This window comes from Polypterus senegalus, chromosome 4 (genome assembly GCF_016835505.1).
Source record: "Polypterus senegalus isolate Bchr_013 chromosome 4, ASM1683550v1, whole genome shotgun sequence".
In the NCBI taxonomy this organism is placed as follows: domain Eukaryota; kingdom Metazoa; phylum Chordata; class Cladistia; order Polypteriformes; family Polypteridae; genus Polypterus; species Polypterus senegalus.
The window spans coordinates 189604690-189622528 of record NC_053157.1 but is presented as its reverse complement, the minus strand read 5'-3'; the positions used below and the strand labels follow the sequence as shown (position 1 = coordinate 189622528).

General features: G+C 38.6%; 1 protein-coding gene across 1 annotated transcript; it reads right to left on the bottom strand.

Annotated features, from left to right (window-relative positions):
- Positions 1-11023: 11023 nt before the first annotated feature.
- On the bottom strand, positions 11024-14165 carry LOC120527887 (early growth response protein 4). The gene is made up of 2 exons (XM_039751811.1): positions 13700-14165; positions 11024-13393 (listed from the first exon to the last, which is right to left on the bottom strand). The coding sequence occupies exons 1-2, from the start codon at positions 13854-13856 to the stop codon at positions 12105-12107; spliced, it is 1446 nt and encodes a 481-aa protein (XP_039607745.1). The 5' UTR covers positions 13857-14165; the 3' UTR covers positions 11024-12104.
- Between the last annotated feature and the right edge of the window lie 3674 nt (positions 14166-17839).

Here is a 17839-nt window from a genome sequence, read left to right as displayed (position 1 = left end):
CATTTCATGCACAGTTTTGTTCCCCATAAGTGAGCACATTATAGAGTTAGAAAAAGCTCAGAAAAGAGTGCCTAGGATGATGTCTACTTGAAATGCCATCAACGTCAAGAAGAGGCTGGCAGAACAGAGTCTTTTTAAATCTGAAAAAACAGAAATATAATCTTAAGAGGAATGAATGAGGTCAGCCTTTAATGCTGTTTTACCTGTACTGGATCAGGGCATAGAATTTGTATTACCTTGTCACTTGAAAGCTTCAATCGACTCAACTGTAAAAGCTAAAGGAAAGTATCAGCAGGCACTGTGCATGCAAGTCTGTCTATTGCTTATCTTTTCTTTATTTCTGCTTTCCATCATAAAACTATTACGTTAGGAAGCCGAGCAAACCCCAAATTAAACCTAGGGGCTTTAAAATACTAAGGCACAGCCTTACTAATTCTATTACATTAATGGATTTTATCTTCTTTTAGGAAAAAAAAAACTTTAAGTAAATTGTACTCTAAAAGCTTTGAAAATAACCCTCTTAATGTATCTAAATTGCTTATTGCTTTTTGTATTTACACAAATCATAAACTGTGCTTGACTCCCCATAAGCTGAAGAAGCCATAGAGGCTGTGTTGCGTATCTAATTTGAATTCTGATCTATCTGCCTTTATCTGTGTTAGAAAATTAGGACTGTTTAGGGGTTAGTGTTTTCTACCCAGCACTCCTGCTTGTATACTGCATATTCTAATACTTTACTTAAAACATATACTGTATATGAAGTAGTTTAACTGTATTTGTAATGGTAGCACTTTCTCTCATGCTTTTCCTACCTAATTATATCATCTAGGCTACTTCAGTGGCAGATAAATTAGGACAGGAAATGATCCCAAGATGACATCAAAGGCCCCCACAGTGTGTAAACACACATACACATAGCCTATCAGTATGTACCTGCTGAGTGGCAGGATAATGAGATTCCTAAAGGAACTCAATGCAAACACAGGGAAAATCTGGAATTCATGACTGAGCTTCAGCAAAGCTCACCTAAGAATGAAAAATCCTTGGACACGTAGACTCAGACTCTAACACTTTTATTGTTCAGGAAATTTCGAGGTTTTTGACCATCACTGAAATGTGGCTTTGGATATTCATTCTAATGTTAAGGAGCATTTTTGCAGAACGATGGAAATAGTCAGTAGATTTTAAATCCTTGGAGAAGAAGACTCTACAATAAGCAATTCTGTTTCTCTGGTATACAAAAAGACAAATGACATTCTTCTACGTGTTTATTTGAAGCAGGTAGTCAGCAAATTATCTGTGCAGGGAGTCTCCTTCAGGTAAGACATGGTTAGAGAACATGAGACCTGATGGGTAAATGAAGTATTTCACTTCAAAAAAAATTAAACAGCAGCCTGCCCAACCAGTTCTGTTTCTGTATTAAGCACTTCCAGATATTGTGCAAAATAAGTAATAAGTCAGTCAGTCATTATCCAACCCGCTATATCCTAACACAGGGGTTTGCTGGAGCCAATCCCAGGCAGCACATGGCACAAGGCAGGAACAAACCCCGGGTAGGGTGCCAGCCCACTGCAGGGCACACACACACCCACACACTAGGGACAATTTAGGATCGCCAATGCACTTAACCTGCATGTCTTTGGACTGTGGGAGGAAACCAGAGCACCCAGAGGAAATTCACACAGATACGGGGAGAACGTGCCGAAAATAAGTAATAAGCTCCTCTATAATTTAACTTACTATTGTAATGTTTATAACATGTTTTCTTAAGATGTTTTTTCCATTTTCCTTTCATACGCTCAATTTAATGACTTATCTAGAAAAATATTATCCTTGCATTATGTAAAATTGTCGTCATCCCGGGTGCTGCCTGTTTCCAGATGAGGGGCTGGACCGATTGGCCCTGCAGTGTTCTCTATCACCTTCGTATGTGCATATGTCCAAAGTGATCTTTCCAGTTTAGTGATGGGGCTTGATTGACATTGCCCGCGTAAAAAGAAGGATCGCTTGTTGTGTGTGTGTTTTTTTTTGATTACACATTGGCATTTTCAGCTAAAGCTTTTCCTTGTTGAATCCTTCAAGCACATGCCAGCAAAGATGTATGAAAATTCAATACTATTTGTTCCCTTAAAGGTAGCCATAGTAGTATGAGAAAAAGGAAAGGAGATCAATATCAGGAACACATCATTCACAAGGCATCTTGAGTTTCACCCACTGCTGAAAAGCCATCAAGGAAGCCTATGGATGTACCTTCCACATCATGAAGAAGGAGCCAGCAGTATAATGCATCTGTTTCAAAACCCTGGTAGAGAAAGAGCAAGTATATGGGAAGTTGTTTTTTTTTCACTTATTTGCTGGATTTGTGCTTACCAGCATACATCTGACCATACAGCAGTAAGCGCTGCTACTGGACATGTAATTTGGGCAGTTTGAGTCATGCAAAGTGTGCATTCTGTATATTCTGTCCATGTTATTGTGGCTGGTCCTTTTTCATTTCAGAGCCATTTCAGTTATAAACTTGAGGTTATTACCATTTCAGTTTAGAGAGTTTTTTACTGTATTTATTTTCATTTTATCAAAAAACACTTGATCACAAAAAACTTTTTTGTCATGATTCAGGGTGTAACACTAGATGGCACTGTACTAGCGCTTAACCTAACACACAGACACTGACAACACGTGTTAAAAGCACCAAGAAGTTGTTTTAATTTCTTCCTTTTAAATAAATAATGCCCAAAGCACCTCCACCACAATAAACACAATAATATTCAGTTCTCGGAATCTCTCCTCCACACCTTGGGTACCGTTGGTTTGACTTTGTGTCAAATGAGCTGTTGCTCATGGGGTCCTGAATGAGGCACATTACCTGCATTGTGAGGGAGCGTCAAGTCTTTAGAGTCCTGGTGCTTCCTGTCTTGCTATATGATTGTGAGACGCTATCCAGTGACCTGAGACGAAGACTGGACTCCTTTGGTACTGCGTCTCTCTGGAAAATCTTTGGGTATTTCTGGTTTGACTTTGTGCTTAATGAGTGATTGCTCATGGAGTTTCGAATGAGGCACATTACTTGCATTGTGAGGGAGCATCAGTTATGACACTACAGCCATGTGGCGCATTTCCCAGAGGGTGATCTGGCTCGCAAGATCCTCATTGTTAGGGACCCGAGTGGCTGGACCAGGCCATGGGATCGTCCACATAACACCCGGCTGCAGCAAATAGAGGGTCATTTCCAGAGGGTGGGACCGGACCGCATGTCTGCCTGGGGGGGTTGCCAACCAGGATCCCGAGCTGTTTCATTGTGTAGTGGGTGCAACAACGCACTGTACCAGTGCATGCTCCCCAAATTGACTTGACTTGACTTGACTTGACACCTCCCAGCAAGCTCTGTCCTTAACCTCCCAACTCCGGCACACTTACTGGGTCTCCAGAAGTCCTTTATATAGTCCTTGACCTGGAAGTGCTTCTGTCCTTCTGACCATGTGACTGACTGCTACATCTGGGTCTAATGAAGAACTGACATTTTCGTCAGTACTTCAGGGCTTCCTTCCTCGTGACTATCTCATACTTCCGGGCTATAAGGAAAGGATGAGTCCACTAGGTCCTTCGACAGCTCCCCCTGGCGGCACCCATCTGGGGTGAGAAACCAAACTCCAAGTCCCAGAATGCCCTTCAGGAATCCGGGACACCGCTACCCTCCAGGGGAGCTGCCATCTAGTGTTTTGGGGGAGACAGTGTCGGCAAGTAGCTGCATTCCTCCATCCTTCCATTCCAGGGGCATCCCGGCCGGGTTGAGCTGCCAGCTATCGATAACAAAGGGCAAAACTAAATTGTTCTTCAGTGAAACAATAATAATAATAATAGTAATTAAATCATAAAGATTTTCATGTATAATGTCACTGTTCTCAAAACCAAAGAGCCATCAATAAAAATGGAACACAAAACAGTATAATAACTGAGTAGTACATGGCCAAATAAAAACAATTGGCAACAAGCAGAATTTAATATATTGTACAACAGATAATAATAATTATAATAACTGAATAAAACAAAATAAGAAATTATGTAGATAAAATCTACATAAAAGGGAGATACTGTATTAGAATCCTTCTTTGGCTCGTTTGAAGACACTTTTTTAAAACAGTCGAGTGTGGAGGTGTTGCTAATGGCTATGAGCGAGGTATTCCACAGCTGAGGAGCAATGCAGGTAAAAGCTTTCCTCAATGCGGTTCTAAGTTTGCAGTGGGCTTGTCTGCAGCTCATTAAATAGGGTTCCTGGATGGACCCCAACCCGTTACGATCTCTATATCTATTTAATATTAAAATAGATATAGATAACACCATTAATTTACAAAGCATATAGATAAAAGTTCCTATCCATCAATAGCCAGGCAGTAGTAAATCTAGACTCTCTAGACTTGATGCAGATGTGCCAATTTCTGATTGTGACTTTGTATTTGGTATATGATGGAGGTCATTATAAGCAGCCCTCAACTGAGTCTTCAGTCAACAATGATTCACAAGCTGATTGTGAAAAGAAAAATAAACACAAGTGCTTTGAGATAAGAATTTTATTATGCTTTTTTTGCTGAAACATCTGTACATGTGGGGTATTTGCAATAGTAGAAAAGAACTATTCACTATCAAATACACACAGGCTTGATCTAAATAAAGAAAAATCCAAATTAATTATTAATTTTCATATTTTTAAGTGTTAAAAAGTAAATGTAAGTGTAAAAAATCTCTGAAAATAATAGACTATGAAGAATATTATTTTTAATATAGCACGTAAATTTCAACACTGAATCTAATCTAATTTACAAAACTGCTAATGAAATTAATACTTTTATAAAAGTACATTATTTAAATGCAATGAATGATGGAATATAAGATTTACTCAGAAGCAGGGTTATACTCAGCCACCAGATGATAACCTCTATTAAACTACAGAAATATGGATAGATGCCGACTTCAGTTTTTGAACAATATGAAAGAACTTTAAAGAAACTGGATCTGAGAAAGACTGGGAAGGTTCCAGTCCCTCTCTGTGCGCCAGTATGGACACTTGCTAGCAGAGTAGGTCTTCAAAGAGACAAATGTGGCCTCCGACAAGAGTAATCCTGCCGAGGAATTCTGCTGAATAGGATGCCATTGATTTACAACATTAAAACTTTGTAATAATGTTGACGAGAGCAGACCATTGCGCCCAACAAAGCTTGTCAAACCCATTTGCCTAATATCTCCAAAATAATATTAGACTGACTTTTAAACGTCTTTAAAATTTTACTGTCTACCACACTTCTTGGTCATTTAAAACACATAAAGAAAATCCCCTTAGATGTTCATTTCATTGTAAGCAGCAGACATGAGTGAATGAATGTATGGAAGAAAGAAAACTGAGAAAAGTGTTCTTGGCGGAAAAGCTAATAACACAGATAAGTGGGGAGAGGCAGCAAATCATGCATGAAACCAAAGGTGTGAGAACACTCTGGCCAAGAAATGGGGTCCTCGACAGTATGAGTAGCATATTGCAATCTGAATGTAGAAGCCACCACACGTTCAATATCTGAACATTGCAGGCAAGTATTCCTGTCATGTAGAAAATAGTTTATGCGGCATTTGCTTATTTGATTTTAACGGGAACTAAACAGACAAGTTCTGTTGCTTTCCCAAGTGTAATGAACACTGGGCTACTTTCAAGTTTCTATAGATCACATTTAATTTGGTGTTCATGAGAATTACTTCTTATGTCTTCATTAGAATTACAGTTTTTTGTCCTACACTCCTAACGCACTGGTACAAGATAACTCCAACTTTTGAAAAACCATTTGACTCATCCTGATATTTAGAGACATGACGCTTTTTGGGGGGTTCCCCCCTGTTTTTGGCCATCTAGACCTGAAAAGCCATCATTTGTAGGCCATTTTTGGACCATTTTTTTGTGCAGGAAATTCCACCATTACGATAAAGTGTATACCACTAGTTGTCTTCAGCAAAAAATGATCAGAAGGACTTGAAGCTGTACAATCCACAGCAACCCACCCTGGAGGTTCATCCCAATGAGATATGAGGGTTACTCCTTTGCACAAAACTTTGAAAACATAAGGGTTAGTAATCTAGACATGTGGAGGGTCAGTTTATGCAATTTTGAGGTTAATGATAACAAATACTATAATATTTGTGATGTTTGATTCTTTACTGGTGGTTCTAACCCTGTAAGTGCCACTCCCAGAAGGGCAAAAATAGCAAATTTCAAACATAATTGTGTAGGGTATCGTTATAGACTATTTGAAGTTCATTGATTATTAATATATTATTTGTGATTTTTTTGTATTGCAATCCAGAATATTTAGACTTTAAATATTGCAATTGATATATACATTTTAATATATCAAATATATGACACAACTATTCTTGATTATTTTGTATTTCTGCCTCATGAAGTAAATCATTACACTTTTTATGAACACCCATAATAAGGGGACTTACACTAATTTGGATTTTTTTTTCCTGATCCAAATTCTCCTTTGTTCTCCCATTCTGAAGAATAGACTAATGTAGCAAATCGTTTCATGCCACATACACATTGGAATTTTATAAACATAATGGATGAAATCCACTGAAATTAATCACACTAACACAATGGCTTCCATCCAGCACTTCCAAGCATTGAGGCTGTGACATTTTATTATTTTATCAAATTTAATGTCTTAAGATAAATAATCCTAATGCTACATCAGCAGCTGTGCTCTTTAATGCTACTGATTCTTCATACACAAAAGAAGTGGAGTTAAAAATATAGCTGTTTTTTTACAATTACATAATTAAGCAGCATCTTGTAGAAGCATCTTTGCAATCAGATGACCAGAAAATCAGGGAAAATCAATTTAATGCAATTCAGTGAGTGCTGGGAAAAGGCAGCGGAGGAGTTCTTCTCTAGCTAGTTCTCCACCACATTACCTAAGTCATGACATCAAAAGTTTGAGTTTTATTTGCTAAATAGTTTACAATTAGTATGTTACTGCTATTAATTAGTATATGTTCTAAAAAGAAATATATGAAAGTAAATATTTATTAGTAAGTAGGTATTACACTGCAACCTCACAGCTTCAACGGACGGGCTCAATGCCTACGTGCAGTTTGCATGTCTGTACGTTCATCTTTTACCTGCTAGGGTATCCTCCATGTACTTCTGTTTTTCTCCCACTTCCCAAATCTGTGCAAGTTAGGTCAATTCCTGATTTGTTTCTGGCCGTGTGTGAATTTAAGTGAGAGACCTGAGATGTCCTGTCCAGGTCCTTCCATCAGTGTTTCTGGGAAGTGGTTCAGCTAGCCCAAACTGGATTAAGTGAGTTTCAGAATTATGTTATTATAATGAAAAAATTACAAATTGCAAAGGCATACGGTACGACATTGTAGTCTCAATTTCCTATCCATGTAGAGATCAGATTGAGAAAATGATTAAGTGATTCACTCCAAGATTCAAAAATATGCATAAGGGTTAACAAGGAATCAGCAGGCAAAGTTAACTGAGTGCGGCACTGATACTGTAACTACCTGCCATATTCTGTTAAACTGCTTCTTATAAAGTGGGTTTATTTCTCTGGATTTTTAAGCAAAATAAAACATCCTTCTCCCGGTGTGTTATGGTGGATAGGTCAGGATTATTACAGTTGAGTTAAATAAGACAGCGTACTAGCAATGTATTGTCATTTAGCATAATAGATCGTTCATTAAGCAGTACTGTTCTGATGTGTGTTACCTTTACCAAAGAGGATTAGAGATTATTATGAATTAAGGAATCTTTGATAAAGAATTTATTCTAGTAGTTTCTGAACATATGAACATTCCTAAACCAAGTGACCCAGTGAAGCATGCAAGAGCCTGACCGTGTCACTCACAATTCGGATCTCGACCCAGGAACATTTTGAACAGCCAGAGTGCAGTTCTCACTTGAATTAGACCAAGTTACATGATAATAAACAGTACAGTATGTTTTACCCTGGGCTGATTTCCATTCATTAATGGAAAGTCCAAATAGCAGTTCCTGTTTCCAGGGCTGGCTCTGGTTATGTAGTGGTGCACCCATTTGAAAGCATTGCTATAATATGGAGTTATTATCACTACAGTCTGTCTTTACCAAACTTAGAAAGTATAATTAAATAGTGTGGGAACATTTTCAAAGTTAGCTAGTACCTACAGTACGTTTCTAACTTGCATGTAGTAAATATTTTAGCATAGTGTTACACCTGAGAAAAAAGTTTCAAAGAATTCAAATATACTGATAATTGATAAAGGTCCCATTAGTGTATGATGTGTGCATATTAAATGGTGTGTACTTTACAAATTGTGGTTACATCCATCCATTATCCATCCCTCTATATCCTAACACAGGGTCACGGGGGTCTGCTGGAGCCAATCCCAGCCAACAAACCCCAGGCAGGGCACCAGCCCACCCTTACACACAGACTAGGGACAAATTAGGATCACCAATGCACCTAATCTGCATGTCTTTGGACTGTGGGAGGAAACCCATGCAGACACAGGGAAAACATGCAAACTCCACGCAGGGAAGACCCAGGAGGTGAACCCAGGTCTCCTTACTGCGAGGCAGCAGCGCTACCCACTGCGCCACCGTTGTGGTTACATTCTGTATATAATTGTCCTAAATGAGTGTCATTTCTCAGCCTTTAACTCTTTCCTGCTTTGCTACCACATTCCAAGGCCTCCACTTAGGGGAAGTTAATGACAACTAATATACAAAACAAGACAACAGGGATTTAGTGTGAGTTTCTTATCAATTTCTAACTAACTACAATTTAATTTCTGCCTGACTCTTCCCATTATCTCATAGCATAATTAGTGCAGTGGGAGTGGAAGTTAGGTAACATCATGCTCCCCTCTGCTTTGGATCTAAGATGAATTTCTTTTTTTTTTTAAATTGTGATCTCATTGTTTTCCAAATGAATGAAGTTATAATTTGCATTGCATTTTCTAAAAAAATGGATTTGTTGATATATATATTTATTCTACCAGTTAGCATGCGATATAGACGTGACCTGCTTATAAGATCTGGTTTGGCACATTCCATCCCAATGTGGAGATTCCAAATGTCCTCATGTAAGTGAGTGAGTGAGTGTGGAAATGTGCAAGAGTGGGCCCTGCATAGGATTGATATCTTTCTTATTGCTTTTCCTGCCTTGCACTTAAATGCTGCCAGGATAGGCTTTGATCACCACAAATTGGGCAAAGAATGTGCAGGCAATGAATGGATGGCTAGATAAAAGAGAAACTTCAGTCAAATAATATACTAAAAAGCAGAGAAGAGAAAAGTGATAGAACATAACAAAAACGTACAAAATGGTTTGACCCTGGTGTAAAAATGTGGTTGATGCAATGGCCACCTTCTAATTCATTCTTAACTGGGATGAGCTGTTGACCCATCAAGGGTTAGTTCCTGCCTTGCATCCAACACTATTGGGAAAGGCTCTGCTGCTGGCACTTTGAACTGAATGAAATAGATTTGGGAATTTTATGCTATACTTATTTGTTTAAGTCTTACTAAATAACACTTATTGAACAGAATGAAAACCTGCACTTATTAAAAGATATGAAAGTATATAGCAACATAGGCTGGCTTCTTGATAATCTGTGTCTATAAACAATTTTGTTTTGCATACTTTAAAATATTCCTGCTATCAATGGACCACCTAATTTGAGGCAGTGAATGATTAGGTTGCTTAATTGCTAAGTAAACAACTCTAAATATTCACTTTAGAATGATGATACTGAGAAATAAAATATCACTTCCTCAGACATCTAGCAGTTTAGTTTAGTTATCTGATGAATGGCTTGGTTGGTTTGAATCTGTTGTTGTTTACTGCTTTGTTTTTCATTGGCTAAATATTTTCCCATCTTTGAATAACTTCAATTTAAGAGAACTTGAAAAGAAAACTTGGCATGTAAATGTTCCATTTTTTTCTTGTTTTTGCTTTTAAGAAGATGTAGAAGAAGGGACAGCCCACATTTACAGTAATTGACCCTTAGCTAGTTGACACTTTGCTGCTCAGCTTAAGCCTCATTCGTTTTAAAGGTCTGGTCTGACAGCCTGAAACTTTGAAATGGCTGCCTCCCTGAGGCAGCACATAACATTCTAACATAAGCTACTCAGCCTCCTCTTGTTAAATGACAGATGAAGAGCGCATCACTCCACTCCACCAGCGCATCTGGTTCAGAAGGCACGCTGATCTCTTCTACACTGAGTACCACTAGAACTCTTACTTACTTTTACTTTGTTAAAAAGATGCACTTTATGAGAAAAAGGACAGAAACATTGCAATACATAATAAAAACAAAAGTTTTATTTGTAAACATTGGTAAGAAAAATAACCACTTGTCATTCAAAAAGTACTCTGTACAAAAGAGGTGGTATATTTACATACACATAATTTAATACTTTAACAAGTGATATAGTTTAAGGCAACTTTAAGTTACTTTTTTTGATTCATTTTTACAAAATTGTGTAACAGTACTTGTTTTTCTATTTGATACAATACATTTTGCACCTGTACAAAATAATCATTTTTGAATGTGCTAAATATACAGCTTTCAATGTTGCTTTTGCTTAACTGTAGAAATAACCTTTTTACATACTATTTTGAGGTACATTATTTTATTATACATTGCACCATTGTGTGCTATTTTATTAAAACGTATTCATGAAACAACTACTATATATATATATTTATATAATATATAATGTTTTGTATATGTAAAATTCAAAATATTTATTTTACAAATGTGGCATTAGAGCAAATTTCCCATTAGCAATGACTAATAAATCATTTAAGGTAGCGCTACCTCAATTAGACACTAATTTGCACTGCCATTTTTAGCATTCACTCTTTCAAAATTGTAAAACTGTATGTTTAGATATAAATGAACTTTTCCCATCATGTCCCCTTTATACCAGGGTGATACTTTAATTTACTGAATATCCTTTTACATAAAAATATTTGCCTGATGATTTTTTTTTTACTTCTATGCATAGAGCATATTGAGAATGGTCAACAAACAGAAAATGCATTGTTTTGAACATACAGTCAGTCAATAAGTTGTACAGTTAGAGAAATGCAATTTAAAGATGTTTTGTTAGGGAAACATTTATTGACCACTATGTTTCAGTGTTCACAAGTGATTTGTTTTCAGTACATCATATTTTTCAATGACAAAACTGCAATCAGCAAAGCATTTTTTTTTCTTTTTTTATGGCAGAGAGGCCAACCCTTGTGAAAGGTGTAAAGAAATCACATACAATCAAAGTACATTAGGCTTTTGTCATATACATAAATAACGTTTGTTTACCTGAAAATCATATTTTCTACTCAAAGCAAATATAGTTTCACTTCATAAAATAATGACATGCAAAAACAGCGTCTTTTAAACAGTAATGATGTGTGTTAAACAAAAGCAGAAAAGGCAATTCACATATTACAGGCCACAAGTAAGTGCAATTCTTTTCTTTTTTTTTTTTTTTTTTTGTTCTTTTGTTCTGCTCCCGTGTCTTTATACTGATAGTCTTAGTGCGCAGAGGCTCGGAGCTGTCCAACGTTGCTGGTTCTGAAATGTGCCGCTGTTGAATTCGTTGCCTACACGAGTCTCACTCTCTCGAAAGAAGAAAAGAACATTTATTAAGGACACCGAGTGTAGCCGTGGAGAAGCTGCTATGATTGATGCACATCTTGAGGTTTTAGTAAAAGAGTTGCTTGATCAATTCTAGCCAGTGCACATATATCACGTTTTGCTTTTTTTTTTCTATGAGCTCTTTAAGACATTTAAAAACACGAGTACATGAGCTGATGTTAAGATTTTCCTCAACGCCAAAAGTCGGTTACCTCGCCTCGAGGATGTTTTGTTTGCTTGTTTTCACGATACATTCCTTCACTGTACTTTTTTTTTTAATTTTGCAGCCATTTTCGGAGCCAGCATCTGCCCTAACAACTCCAAAGGCCTGGCTTCACCTGCCAGGTTCCCACAGTTTACCAACTCCAACCTGTTGTCGACAATCCTTTCCATGACGGAAACTGACGGACTCTCCTGAAGTGCTCCTAAAAGCCTTGGGGTAAAGAGAAAGAGCATGCGGTGAGGAGCTGGGGTTTCAGTTCCGACTTTTCTTTTTGTTTCAGGTGGACCCTGCCGTGTCTTTTCCTTTCGTCGCTCCTGGCGAACCTGCGGCCGCACACGTCACAGGAAAAGGGCTTCTCGCCGGTGTGAGTCCTGGTGTGAGTGGTCAGGTGGTCACTGCGGCTAAAGCTCCTTAAGCAGATGCGGCACTGAAAGGGCTTGTGTCCAGTGTGGATGCGCAGGTGTCGGTTGAGCTCGTCCGATCTGGAGAAGCGCCGTTCACAGTTATCCATGGGGCAAGCGAAAGGTTTCTCCTTGGCGGGGCCATTTGAGCCAGTCTGACATTTTCTTGAGCGGCTGGGCTTTTCAGGGCGCAATCCCGTTTTCAGAAAGGCGGTCTGCGTCACCTGAGGGTAGAGGAGCGAGTCCACGGCATTAGCCAGCATAGACGTGGTATAGTCTAAAGTGCACTGGCTGCCCAAAGTTTGCACCGCTACGGTTTGAGTGGGAGTGCTGATGCTGTTCAGTCCAGCCATCATCTGTATCTGGTAGTTAGGACTGATCTGGCCGTGAAAGGTCTGTTGCCTATCAATAAAACACAAATCCGGGATGCCGGACCCTTCCAGTTTGGCTGCTAAATCGCTGGTGTGGCAAACAGTGGAGAGAGAATCAAGGAAATCTTTTGAATCCACCTGCTGGCTCAATGGAGAACAATCGTCGGTCATTGCAAACAAATCGTTGTACTCTGAAGTCACGTAACCTTCTGGTTTATTATGAAATGGGTCCCATTCATAGTCACTGGTGTCACGCTCACTTTTCACGACCACTGGGAAAGCTGGCATGTCAGTCTGAGCTTGGCTGAGCTTTCGGTTTGCTTCCTGAGAAGGAGCAGCGTTGGCACCTGGAGCGATCCCAGCCTCCGGGACGTGCACGTTGGCGTAGCTGGAGTACACCGGGTTCTCAGTATACAACGCCGGGACGCTGGTGCAGTTAGGAGGCAAATCCTGACCGTGCTCTAGCTGAGAGTGAGAAGAGGAAAACACCGCCTCGGACTGACTCTGCTGCATTTCTGAAATAGGCAAAGTGGAGATGCCAACAATCTCAGATATCATGTTCAACAAAGTCTCGGCACTGCATGAGGCCCCGGACGACGTTTCCACGTAGAAGCTGCCCGAGTAATTGAGAGAAGATGGAAACCTGTAGTCGGCGTTTTCGCTCGGATCAAAGAAAAAATCCGAATTGGAAGTTTCAGTTTTGGGTTCAATTGGCGTACCTGTTAATAAAAGAAAGATATAGAACATACTTTTAATTCTCGTTTATCTTGTCACTGCACACGCGTGACGACTTTAATCCTTCATGCAAAATGGTCATTGCATTTTTCGATATCAGTTAAACGACTATTGCAGCTATGCATCTGTGCATTTGTTTAAAGGCACTTTTACATAATCGGACATTCTGCTACATCGTTTATTGCTTGACGCTATCAACAGCAGCGAATGACCAGGTATCTTAGGTTAATATGTTGTATGTTGACTAAAACTCGCGTTAACATAAATGAAATATTCGAAACATTACTCACCTTGATTGAAATGAACTGGCGATTCTGACTGCGATTCGGTAAAATGCTTTTGATTTATTTCCGGCCCCAAACTCTCAACCTCTGGCGAGGGATTACAACAGTCGTCGTACTGTGAAAAGAAAGAGTCCTGAGAGTTTAAATCCATATTGTTGAGCATGTTGCCGCTCCGAAATCCGCAAGCGTGTCAATCCAGCTTCACGAGGTATATTTGTAGTAAATGTCTTTTAACGAGAAACACTAAGGTTTTCAAAATAAATAAAGCAATCCGTCTGCAGCTCTGAATTCAGCAGATCCCCCTTTCTGTCGTAATTTCCCCAAGACGAATTCGGTTGCAAGCAAACTCCGCTGAAAACAGTTCAAGATTTTCTTGTCCAGAAACGATTCACCAATGAATCGGAAGAAAGTCACCAAAATCCTGGTGTGTTTGCCTCATCTGTTATCTGTTGCTGTGAATCCACATCAATGTTTTGCGTTGCCCTATTTATATACCCACGGACACGGCGTCGTCCCTCCTTCTCATTCATCCTCTCCAGTGAGAGGATTCCCCGCTGCGTACTTGCTTGTCATCTTATTGCCCATACATGGACAGAGGATGTGACGGTGATTCCCCAAAAAGGAGACCAGCGTTTTTGACGTCGCTATAGCAGCACTCCCCGATTTGTGTCGAGGAGCGCCGCATCCACGAAACCTCTCTCGGACTTTTCTCTCATCGCTCGTCAGCTCCTCACAACTAAGTGGCAAGCCCAGCGCCAACTGCACCGTAGAAACAAAATAGCTGGCTCGGCATTTTGCTCCGCGGCGTAAATAAACACCCGTTGCAGATATCTGAAATGTCACCTCACATCTCCGAGGCTACGTGGTCTTTTATAGCTCAAAGAAATACGCGATGGGGAAATAGAAAACTGGCGGTAATGCTATGCAAAATAATATAATGGAGTCCATTCGACCAAAGAATTAAACTTGTCTGTTCGTTTTAAACTGTCTTTCTCTGTCACCTTCAGTCGCAAAACCCGATTCTGTAATCATGGTGCACCCTGCACGGTTTCATTCTTCAAGTTATTTGAATTATCTGCAATATCTATTGGCGATTCGGAAACGTTTAGTTGACGCAGTGGCTTGTAAAATATTAACCTCTTGAAAGAAAATGTTGACAGACTATCCATCCATCCATTTCCTGTTCAACTGAGACACATTATTATAAGAATTACAAATCATTCCGACAGCTCAAACAGGAAACAAATCCAAAAATATCCAGGCAGTATCGGGCTGGTCTGAATGAATAGACCCGTTTTTACTCTTTTATCGCACCATTGACAAATACTGCACACTCTAAAAAGAATTTCTGGGTTGTGTGGTTCCTAATTAAAACGTTACTTGACCAAGAACCATTTCATTCTGGAAACAGTCGTTGCATATGAAACTGGTTCTTTTGGTTTTGAAAAGATTCCTAATGTGTGGACAAAGCATACATCTTTAATGTGTACTGTAGTAGGCTGCCTACAGCAGGATACAAACAGATCAAGAAGACGTGGACTTAGCCTGTGTTACTGTATGCAGTAAGACTCATTTTAAAATCAGGTGTTCATTGGTATTTGACAAATCTTTCACTATCTGTTTATTTATGGTACCTGTTACACATCTAAGAAGATCCTGGAACCATTAAATGGATGGTCATTTTGGGAACCAAAAATTGCTTCCCTGTCTCATCACTCTGAAGAATCACTTTGGTACCTTCATTTTTAAATGCTAAATTTCCTAAAGTGGGCCTGCTTCCCATTGGGACTATCTGCAACCAATGTGGTTGTTAGAGCTAGATACATTTGGCTTAATTATTTGAGATAATACCGTGTCCGCTAAAGTGAATAATTTTTGAATCTGTCTACATTTAAGATGTCTTTTTCAAAAATATAGTGTTGCCTTTATTCAGCATATGCTATTGTGCAATGCTGCAGTCATCTGATGCAATAAAAATAAGCCAGGTATGAAAACTACTGTTACATTTGTAAAGTAAAATGGCTAAAAAGCAGTACAGTTTAACAATTTTAACTGCTACTTCATGAGAAAACTCAGCAGCATATGGCCTGCAAACAGCTCTGTGTGTACATTATGGATGAGAACAGAATGCTATGAAATTGAAAGAAATTATAAATAATATTCTTATAGGAGAAAAAAACTCCACATTTTAGTTTAGCAGAATGACGTAAACATTAAATGAACAGATATTGCATTTTAGTTAATTAATCTTTATTTAATATCACCCATTTCCAAATGGTGCTTAACAATGCCCACTAGACTACAAATCATAATAGCATGATAACAAATTATTTAAAATAAAGGATTAATGACATCAATATTCAGACACTAGAAAGTGCCTGCAGATGTTCTGGAAATCAGGTAAAAGCAAACAATGAACTGCATGCACATCCAAGTACTTTGACAGTGAGAGGTGATGGACAGGACAATAGAATCGACATCAATGAGGTAGGTAGGTATAAGGCAATTGTGAAAATAAAATAAAAATGAACATCAGCTCTAAAATTCAAGAGAGAAAAGGTGAGCATTCAGACACAATTTGAACATGACTTGATGTAGCATTCATAGAAAAATGATGTAAGAGCCAATTAAAAGCTCTTCAAATATAATAATGCAAAGACTAATGTATTCACACAGTACATGTGTTTGTGTTTGTATGAGTGAGTGAAAGAGAAACAGATGCACAAATAAAATAGGCCATCATGAAACAGTTAAGCCAGGGTATTGGAATTCAGTTTCCTTTCTTCACCTTACTTCTCTGAGCTACTTAAAGACATCTATATTTACAGTTGGTAATTCAAATATTGTCAATTGAGAATCAAGATATGCCGTTTCCTTCCATCTCCCGTCTTTCTTAACATACTTTAATGTTAGTGCCTGAACTTTTGACTTTTCTTGCTATGACAATACAGAAGAGAGACAATGCTCTGCGTAGCAATGGAGGCGATTTCAGCACCAAGGATAGATCAACACAAGCTTATCTTTCATTCCAATCATTTTCTGGGCCTGCTTTTTCCATTGTGGGATTATTTGGAAGCATTTTGGGAACAAGGCAGAAGTCATGTTGAATGGCAGTTCATTGCAGGATGGATCCAAATGCATTCATTCATTTATTTACCAGCTCATTATCAAACCTGCTTAATCAACGTCAACTTTATTGTCATCAGTAAAATGAAAATCATACTCTACAAGTTCTCCAGCAATGTTGTAGGGCAGGGAATAGCATTGTTGCTGCATAGCATTTTAACCTCAGATAAGATTTCCAACTGCTGCAAGGTTTCCACAGGAAAAAAAAAACTCCTCATATTTAGATGGTTTCCTTCCAGTTTTCCATTTCTTCTCAGAGCTGAAATACGGTATACACTTTTCAGTTTTTGTGGTATTTCCAAAATGTGCATATCCTGTGATCGGCCATTGTAATGCACAGAGCTGGTCGTTAACTATGTCCGGGAACCTCATTATAGGACAAAGCAGGAAAAAAAAAGTTAAAGAATCACAATACATGTTGTTAAAAAAATAATAACAAAAGATAGATTATGATTAAAAAATAAAATGAAACTGAAAGATCCTTTCTCCCAAAGTTTTCCTGTTGATCATGATCAAAAGAGTAACTCTGAACTATTCCAGTGAGCCTTTTAATTTTAATAAAACAAAAACTTGCCCAATGCAAGCCATTTGCATTGTAGTCGCTAAAGATCTCCATCAAAGACCTGCTATTCAAATGTAGAGTAGATGCCGAGTTGTAGTCAAACACTCACAGCAGGTGATGGCATTGAAGGTAGCAGCTCTCAGCAGTTGTCTGCTAATGTACAATTTAAAACTGATTATAGTCATGCTTCAGGTCTGCTGTAATTATCTGGCTATCCATCCATCTTCAATAGACATTTTATATTCTTTTACCAAGAACAATGGTATCAAGGTAGGAATCGGCCCTGGGTGGGAATGCAGTTCACCACTGTGAACATTCACATATGGCAGGATCACATTTGAGTTTCCTATCAGCTTGATAACAAGAATGTGGGCTGTGGGGGCTAAACAACATTTCTATATGCAGTACTGGGTTCTTGTCAGCTTTTTGTGTCCAAACATATAATACTGCAACTTCAC